The sequence below is a fragment of the Nicotiana tomentosiformis genome, chromosome 3 (genome assembly GCF_000390325.3).
Source record: "Nicotiana tomentosiformis chromosome 3, ASM39032v3, whole genome shotgun sequence".
Taxonomy (NCBI): domain Eukaryota; kingdom Viridiplantae; phylum Streptophyta; class Magnoliopsida; order Solanales; family Solanaceae; genus Nicotiana; species Nicotiana tomentosiformis.
The window spans coordinates 85,131,972-85,141,939 of record NC_090814.1 but is presented as its reverse complement, the minus strand read 5'-3'; the positions used below and the strand labels follow the sequence as shown (position 1 = coordinate 85,141,939).

General features: G+C 33.8%; 1 protein-coding gene across 1 annotated transcript; it reads left to right on the top strand.

The window, feature by feature from the left end:
- Positions 1–963: 963 nt before the first annotated feature.
- Positions 964–5,620, top strand: LOC104107061 (protein DETOXIFICATION 35-like). Its single transcript, XM_009615762.4, has 7 exons — positions 964–1,333; positions 3,025–3,650; positions 3,834–3,890; positions 4,048–4,286; positions 4,464–4,582; positions 4,848–4,934; positions 5,376–5,620. The coding sequence occupies exons 1-7, from the start codon at positions 1,052–1,054 to the stop codon at positions 5,475–5,477; spliced, it is 1,512 nt and encodes a 503-aa protein (XP_009614057.1). The 5' UTR covers positions 964–1,051; the 3' UTR covers positions 5,478–5,620.
- Positions 5,621–9,968: the final 4,348 nt, after the last annotated feature.

The window sequence follows — 9,968 nt, the reverse complement described above, 5'->3', positions numbered from 1 at the left end:
GTCTACCCATGTTTCAGTCATACTTTATTTACTCCTTCCATAAAAAGTATACATTTGAAAAAGCTGAATAATTTACATTTAACTACTTGTTCTGTTTTGGCAATTGGCGACGTGGTTCTCTCAAATCCTTTGCTTGTACTTACCAGAAAGCTCTTGTGGGTGTTCGTTGGTTGTACAATTTTCATGGTTGGTCACTCCCCATTCTTTACTTATCTGCATAATATGCCACCGTTATATTCCCTTGTTTACTTAATTTATTATCAAACTAATATGTTAACAGACGCTTAAATATACACAGATGAAAACAAAATACCTATGTTCATACTTTAATTATTTATGGTATGTTTTAAGATACTAAGATTCTTTTTTTTTTTTTTTTTTGTAATTATGACTGTGTCCCAATTATCCAATTTCCCCAAAATGAATTGAAAGGTAGTTGTGTTGATTTGTGGAATGGTGAGTTGCACGCACCATAATTAAACCATGTACTATTGGGGGTTGGTTGACTCGTGGTTTTTGCCACAATAACAACTTCTTACTATTCTAGTTTTGACTTCTATTCATTACCTATTTCTCCGTTAATAACAAGTTAAATTTTATTTTTGTCTTAATATCTAATATTCCTTTCTGTATTGATTCTTTTATACTTTCAAAATAGATTATACATAATTAGAAGTTAAATTAAAGTTATCGTCCGTAACTAGCTTGAGATTGAGTCGCATTTATTTTTGTAAGAAATTAATAAAGGTACTATAAATCATAGTTTTTTACATTTAAAAATGCTTGAATAAAATCATATAGTACAAAGTTAAAAATTGTTTCGCATTATTAACAGTGTGATAACAAGTGTCTGAGATTTCTTTATATATCTCTTGTTAGTTATAGTAGTTAAATAACGAGAAGGGACCCATTACTGATCTTTGGTGGAGTGACGTGGCCTAGTCAACCTTATAATTTCGTTGCTTATTAATAAGGGAAGTGGAAAAATCATTTGAATGTTTAGTGTAACTTGAAGTGCAGTAGTCTTTACTTCACAACAGCATATGCTATAATGGAGACGCCGTTGCTCAATGGCAACTCCGGCGACTACAACCAGCTCGTCGGCGCCGATGGAGACTACCGGCCGGCAAAGAGTTTTAAAGATTGGTGGGCAATTTTCTGCATAGAGACAGTCAAGCTGTGGAGGATAGGAGGTCCTATAGCCTTTAATATAATATGCCAATATGGAGTCAACTCCCTTACCAATATTTTTGTTGGGCATCTTGGAAATATTGACCTCTCTGCTATTTCCATAGCGCAGACTGTCATTAGTACTTTCTCTTTTGGCTTCATGGTTTGCTCTCTGTTTCCCTTCTACTCTTACTTAAAAACTACTACATGCAAAAACATGTTGATAAAACAATTAGCAGAGAAACGATTAATTGTTGATAAAGTGATAGTGCTGCAGTAGCACATACATTAGTGCAAATCTTGGAAAGTAACTTATTGCCAATCTAAAGTCCTTGAGCCCATAGCCGGATTTAAGATTTGAAGGTGACGGGTGCCATAATTTCCATTAATGTATACTTTGTAATGACTAATACGGAATTTGTTAGAAACGTTTATTTTTTTTCTTTTTGTTGTTTTAGTTTATTTAGGTCAACCTAATAGGCATTTTTTATTTGTAAAAATAAAAAAAATTACATCTCAAATATAAAAAAATAAACGTAATTAGCATTTTAAATAAGGAATCACACCTTTATTACAATAACATAAGTAAAATTAATATTTTAACTAGAAAATTATATCTTTTTCTGTATATTAAAAATAAATTTACATAAGTAAGATAACATCTTCAACAAGGGAATAACCTCAATCAGAATAAGAAAATTTAAAAGTATCTTCAATAGATGAGTTATACCCCATAAGTATAAAATTAAATTAACTACAAGTTCCCAAAAATCAATATCATAAATCTCATATTTGTTTAAGTAATACTTAAGAAATTTTCATCATAATTTAATAGTAAAGAGATTTAAATTTTATTTAATAACCATAGAGTAACACAAATTTTTATGATATAATAAAAAGATGACTTTTTTTTTTCTCAATCCAAAATTCCCATTAAGACCCAAGTTTTTCAGATTTGAAAGAAGAAAAGTAATAAATATAAGATTAAGAGGAATGCTTATTTTATATAATTTTAAAGTTTTGGAGTTTCTTTTTTTGAGTGTTCTTGTTAGATACTACATATATAAAATAATAGAATAAAAAAAAGAAAAACATAAAAAATAAATAAAACGACAAATAGAAAATTGGGAGGGAGGGGAGGGGTAACCGAAAAGGAAAATCACCACGACAAAAGGAAATAAAAAGCACAAAGAAAAGGGAAAGTCGGACAAGGTTCAAGATAAATTCCAACTTGAAATTTACAGACGAGAAAAACTTTCAAAAAGATCTACCAGTTATGACACATTTGTCTAGTTTACGGCTATGGGTGACATGATCAAATATTTAGCCCAGTTTAAGAAAATTTAAACATAGGTATATAAAAAATTTATCATCTTAGCGGGTGACTTGCCACTCTTTCCTAAAGGGGCGGATCCGCCGCTGCTTGAGCCCATCTAAAAAATCAATATAAAATTTTAAATTCGGCGCCATAATAGTTGGAGCTTAGGATAGTTTTGCCATGTCTAATGTAGACTTACGTTTTAACTGTTGTCCAGAGACGAATGCAAGATTTGAAGTTTATATGAGTTTGAGTTCGTAATTCTACCACAATTCATTTCATTTCCTGGATCCAAAATCAATTATCCCTACTTTCTGGTAGTAAATCTTTGACACATATACAAAATCTAAGTCAAAACTACTAGGTTTGATTGAACCTATAACTTACCCTTTACATCCGTCGTTGTGTCCAGTCCATAGGTGCTGTGATATAAAGTATAGAAAAACGGAGGATTTATATAGTAGTAATATAGTTAAACGATTGAATAATATCGAAGCCTGGGTTGTTGTTAACTTCCCAATTTGCTATATTTTCAGCTGGGAATGGGGAGTGCTCTGGAAACACTATGTGGACAGGCCTATGGAGCAGGGCAAGTTCACATGTTAGGTGTTTACATGCAACGCTCCATCATAATTCTACTAGCAACTTGTGTCATTCTCTTGCCCATTTACTTATTCGCAACTCCAGTCCTCGAATTGTTGGGCCAAGAAACAGCAATTGCTAAGCTCGCTGGAAGATACACTATGTTAATCATCCCACAATTGTTTACACTTGCGATCACTTTCCCGACCTCTAAATTTCTTCAAGCTCAGAGCAAAGTGGATGTGCTTGCTGGGATTGGGTTCGCGGCTTTGCTGGTTCACGCTGTATTTCTTTGGCTCTTTATTTATACATTTGGTTGGGGTACTACTGGTGCTGCTATAGCCTTTGATCTTACCAATTGGCTTACTGCTATAGCGCAGTTGGGATATGTTGTTGGTTGGTGTAAGGATGGTTGGAAGGGATTATCGTGGGCGGCGTTTAATGAGATTTGGGCATTTGTTAGACTTTCCATTGCTTCAGCTGTTATGTTATGCCTTGAAATCTGGTATATGATGAGTATTATCCTCCTTGTTGGCCATCTTAATAACGCCGTCATAGCTGTTGGCTCCATTTCAATTTGGTGAGTAAGGTTACACTCTACTAAGTTCCTGTTCCATCATATTAATCATCCTATTATGTAGGGCTGTTAAATTTGGCCCAAGCCCAAATGACCCGTTCAAGGTTGGGGTAGTTATTGACCCGTCCATTTATTGACTCGTTCTCAAATTCATGTTTGACCGTTGTTAAATGTTGTGTTTTACAGCATGAACATCAATGGATGGGAGAACATGCTATTCATTGGAATTAATGCTGCCATGAGGTAATAAGTCTTAATGCTTAACGGACCTGCACTTAATTTCTGAGTTTGTCATATAATGTGGAGGTGACAACAATAGATATCACACTGCAAACATGTAGAGAAAGATGCATATACTCTTTTATTTCTTTTGACTTAGATTTATCTTCCAAACGAACAGCGTGCGAGTCTCAAATGAACTCGGGCTAGGACATCCAAGAGCTACGAAATACTCGGTCTATATAGCAGTGTTGCAGTGCTTCCTAATTGGAATACTATGCATGGTAATTGTACTGGTAGCTAGAAATCATCTGGCCATTATCTTTTCAAGCAGCAAACAAATGCAACAAGCTGTTGGTGGTCTTGCTTTCCTTTTAGGAATCACTATGGTTCTTAATAGTGTTCAGCCCGTAATATCAGGTACTCCCTCTGTTCCACTTAATTAATATTAACCTATTACTATTTTGGGAGTCAAACAAAATTTTCTTCTACCATGTCTTTAAAAAAAAAAATGCATTTTAAATATTTTAAAATCAGTTAATATATTGCTTCAGAACTCCAAGATTTATGATATTATTTGTGCCTACTTGCTTGCAGGGGTTGCTATTGGAGGTGGATGGCAAGCTTTAGTAGCTTATATCAATCTTGGTTGCTATTACCTTTTTGGACTCCCTCTTGGATATATTCTTGGTTATGTAGCAAAATTGGGAACAAAGGTAACTAAACTTTCTAATTTTCTTAGGCAAGACCATCGAAATAAGAAACTTTGGCATATAAACCCAGCCTTTCTGTGAGAGGAAAATAAATGAAACCAATGTGATAAAGCAAAGCTTGATTGTCTTATGTTGTCGACATAATTTTTGGCCTAATTTTTAATACCTCTTGTGGAGAAGAAGAGGAAGTATCTGTTCTTGTCAATTTAATGTTCACATTGCTTCACTAACTCTGAATTTATGGTAAATTTAATTACACGTTTTGCAGGGACTTTGGTTGGGGATGATTGCAGGGGCAGCTTTGCAGACCCTTGTACTCTTGATTATACTGTATAAGACTAATTGGACTACAGAGGTAGGTTAAATATGTAATTTGCAACAATATATTATTTCAAGCTTTTGCATTATCCTACTAATATTTTTTGTTTAGAATAATTGAATAAACATATTGAAAAAATTATTTAAGAAACGCACGACAGATCGATAAAAAAATGAAAAAACATTTCACCACTAAAAGATGGAGTTGGCGATTTACTATTTGATGGTCCTACTAAATCTTTCTTTATCAGTATAAACCTCGGTCATACACTTGTTTATCAACCTCTTTAACTTATTTTGCAAGCCGTTTATCAGAAAATGTTATACTCCATTCAAGTTGCAAGCTAATTTAAACCATTTAAACGTTTTGGCTAAGTTCCAACTTTTGTATTATTAGTAGTAAAAGTATGTAATTAAATATGTAAGTTTTACGATGGAGTCCATTTATACAGGTAACCGATTACAACTTGAATTTCAGGTGGAAGATACGACAGAGCGTATGCGTAAATGGGGAGGACAAGATTTTGAAACAGAAAAATCTACCGATGGCCAATTGCCTATTGAGAATGGTGTAGCTTAAGTTTACGATGGATGGAATCTGAATTTTCGTGTTGAGTTTGAATGTATATGTTCCTACTACAACTAGTGAATTTTTCTGCGCTTTACACGCTTTGATTGGATAATATTTTAAATAATATTTTGTTGAATTTACTTGAGATAAAATAGATAGTTTTTATCCATAAGCATATATAGAAATTGATTATATCACAAATCGAATTTTTTATCATCGTGACCAACTTGATCAATTTAACGGACGTCATCTTATTACTTGCATTACTGTAAAATAATTGAGTATTGGCTTGACAATAGCGAAATTTCTAAACTCTTCAATTGGTTCTTATTTATCCACTAAATAAATAGGTACATATAAAATTTATTTAACGTAGATGATAACAAACCGTCATAAAATACGTGTACTTCTTGAATTTCAATCAAATTCATATAAACATTAGAGAAGAGAAGATGAGGAAAAGTATTTAGAGTCTAAATAAGAGGAAAGTTACTCAAAACGACTCGAGCTATTATTGAGCTGATTTATTTAAATAAAAATAAGAAAAAATGTAAAATAGGGAGAAAAAAGATAAATAGGATATATATATATATATATATATATATATATATATATATATGCATTTCATTTCGTCTAAATATTGTTTACAAATAATGTATCATTTGTTGTAATATAATAATAATAATAATAATAATATTAATAAATATATTTAGAGATTTTGAGCTGTAATGGGGTTACACCAAGGTTCTGCACTCAGTCCGTTCTTATTCGCACTGGTGATGGACGCGTTAACACACCATATTCAAGGGGATGTGCCATAGTGCATGCTATTTGCCGATGACATAGTTCTGATTGATGAGTCGCGAGCCGGTGTTAACGAGAGGCTGGAGGTTTGGAGACAGGCTCTTGAGTCTAAGGGTTTCAAGCTGAGCAGGACGAAGACGAAATACCTGGAGTGTAAGTTCAGCGCTGAGACAGAGGAAGAGGGCGTGGATATAAGGCTTGATTCGCAGGTCATCCCGAGTAGAGGCAGCTTCAAGTACCTTGGTTCGGTTATCCAGGGGGGAGGGGAGATCGACGAGGATGTCACACACCGTATTGGGGTAGGATGGATGAAGTGGAGGTTAGCATCTGGAGTCCTATGTGACAAGAGAGTGCCACCGATACTCAAAGGTAAGTTTTATAAAGCGGTGGTTATACCGGCCATGATGTATGGGGCTGAGTGTTGACCCGTTAAGAACTCACATATCCAGAAGATGAAAGTAGCAGAAATGAGGATGTTGCGGTGGATGTGCGGGCACACTAGGATAGATAAGATTAGGAATGATAATATCCGGGAGAAGGTACATGTGGCTCCCATTGATGACAAGATGCGGGAAGCGAGGCTTAGATGGTTCAGACATGTTCAGAGGAGAAGCCCAGATGCTCCGGTACGGAGGTGTGAGTAGCTGGTTGTGGAAGGCACGAGAAGAGGTAGATGGCGACCTAAGAAGTATTGGGGAGAGGTGATCAGGCAGGATATGGCGAAACTCCAGATTTTCGAGGACATGTCACTTGATAGGAAGATGTGGAGGTCGAGCATTAGGGTTGTAGGTTAGGAGGTAGTTGAGTCGTGCCTTACTTCGTACCATTGTGGGACTAGCCATGTAGGGTTTTGTCTAAGATAGCTAGTGGCAATGTTGTGGCTTACTATTTCGCTTTTCAGTGCATGTCCTATTTACTAGCTATTGCTTTTGCTTTGCATCTTTCTTCTAGATTTCATGGTGTTCCTATTTTTCTTATGATTGTTGTGGTGATACTAATATTTACTAATATTGTCTCCCTTTGCTTTGCATCTTTCTTCTGGATTTCATGGTGTTCCTATTTATCCTATAATTGTTGTTGTGATACTAATATTGTCTCCTTTTTGTCATTTTGTCTTTTTATTTTTTTGAGCCGAGGGTCTTTCGGAAACAGCCTCTCTACTCCTTCGGGGTAGGGGTAAGGTCTGCGTATACACTACCCTCCCCAGACTCCATTAGTGGGATTTTATTGGGTCGTTGTTGTTGTTAGAGATTTTGAGCTTTATTGACGAGAAAGTTAAAAATAAAAGAAAAATGATTTTGGTGTCACGTAATTACTAAGCAAAATAATAAATAGCTAATTAATAAGTAATTATGGGGACGGGAAAAAGTTTAAAACATTAGAAGAAGGTTTAAAAAGGTGACGGTTTGAGTTTTTAAACGAAGTACTTTTAGGGGAACCAAAAAGCCTCAAGCCATTAGTGAGCTAATTTATTTAAATAAATAAAAAAAGGAGAAAAATGCAACAAAAAAAGAGAGGATAAATAGGATCCTTGGTCAATGAGAAGTGTCACGTCACCATATATATATATATACACTAAATTATGTATAGATATTATTAGTATAGTCACGTATTGTTGGGCGTTAATGTTGAGAAACAATTTTAAAAATGAGAAAAAGATATTTGTGTTTTTTGGTCTAATAATAAATAACGTCATTTTTCCTTGATATAATGTTTTAATTAATGTAATTATGGAAGAAAAAATGGAAAGATAAGGTAGAAGGAACGTCAGATTTAGAAGGGAAAAAGACAGTAAAGAAAATAGAAGTTAGCTATAATAATAATAATAAACAAATAGAAAGAACTCCACAAAGCAAAAGATTTTACTTTAATTACAGAAATTAGAAAATAATGTAATTCACTATCACAGGAATATCATAAGAGTACTAATTTCTTGAAACTTATCTTCACTTCAAGAAATGAAAGAGCAAATCGATTTTCAACTACTTTACCCACTGCATCGGCAAAGTTTTGCATCATTTGTCACACGTGCAACAAAACCTCAACTTTAACACAACTTGGGGTTCAAAATATTAATATTTCATATGGGTCCTAATCAGAAAAATATATTGAGTAATAGAAATACATAGAAAATAAGGTGAAGATAATAAAGTTGTTCTCGTGATCTAAACAATTGCAAGAAAAGATGAAATAGAGTATTTCTCAGAATATATCCAATTTTCGCATAATAGTTACATCAAAATATTCTTCAAATTGAAAAATATGCTCTCCCAAATTCCGCAGACCTATCACCAAAAGAGAAAAGGTTATATAAACACTTGCAGTGCTATTGCAAAACAATATAATTAATAGAGAGTATTACTTCAATGTATAGGCTCCACCTTTGATGCAATCTTTACATAGTAGACATGTGATTTTTGATTCTCCCCGAAATTTTGCACCTTTTAGTCATTAAATGTCGGTTTTGGATCTAATTTACTGTTTTAATTATTTTTGGCTCGTTTGATTTATTTTATCACAAAAATATTTTCATTTATTTTAACTAATTGGTAAGTTTGTCTAGGTATATATGATTTATCTTACTTTTGATAAAATTAAAAATTAACAAAAAATAGTCACGTATTCTTCTTAAATATGATTTCATGACTATTAGGATTTCAATTTCTTCTTTCTTATTCTTGAGACGTTGTTTTACCCAAAAGAAAATATAAAAATACATTTTACCTAGTTTTATCTAATCTTAGGAAGTCTAGTTTTGTGAAATAATTCTCATAGTTATAGTTAATTACACATTTTTGAGTTTAATTATTTTAGATACTTTTGTAAATTTTCTATCTTACACAATTGAAATGAAAAGAAGAAGACAAATGAAGATTCCATCTTATCCTACTTTAACAATTCTCACCTACAACAATTCACGTTTTTGACACAAATTACTAGCCTTTTTTCTCGTTACGTTTCTTTTATTTTTTTGTTTTGTTTTTTGTTTCTTCTTTTATTATTATATTTTATCAATACAATGACACTTACTAAACAGATAATAATAGCACGACGGAGGGATTTCTTTTTGACTTTGGGACCACACAATTTTGGAGAGAATTTTTCTTGGAGAGCAATCCATACTCTCCCGTGACCTTGCACATAACACTCAAGAGAACCTTTTATATATACTGTTACGCGGCGACTTCCTGAAGTTTCTTAGAAGGGCGACGTAAGGCTAAGCAATCGATGTCAGTGCAGTTGCTATGCGCCAACTGAGATCCTCTCCGTACGCTAGACTAGATTGTCAGTGCCGTACGGAAAAACCAATATCGTGAGCAATTGAACAGCGAAAAATGAGCAATTGATGATGAAAACTGATGATTGTATTGATGATGATGAAAGCTGATAATTGTATTGATGATGATGAAAACTATTACAAGATATAATGCGGTGTGTGTGGGGGGGGGGGGGAGGGGAAGAGACACCAGTACAAAGAATTGTTTGAATGCTTGAATGTTTGAATGCTTTGGTTCCCTTTAATAATGCTTAAAAAAAATAAACCAAAGTTACATGAGTTGACCTAAGAAAGCTGTAGAAGCACACTGAAAATGAATGAAGTAAAACTACTCTATAATTACAATAAAAAAGAATTAGTCTTCTATGGAAGCAAGTCCGATGGCAGTAACTTTGTCTTGAGCAGCAGGGTCTGCGCGC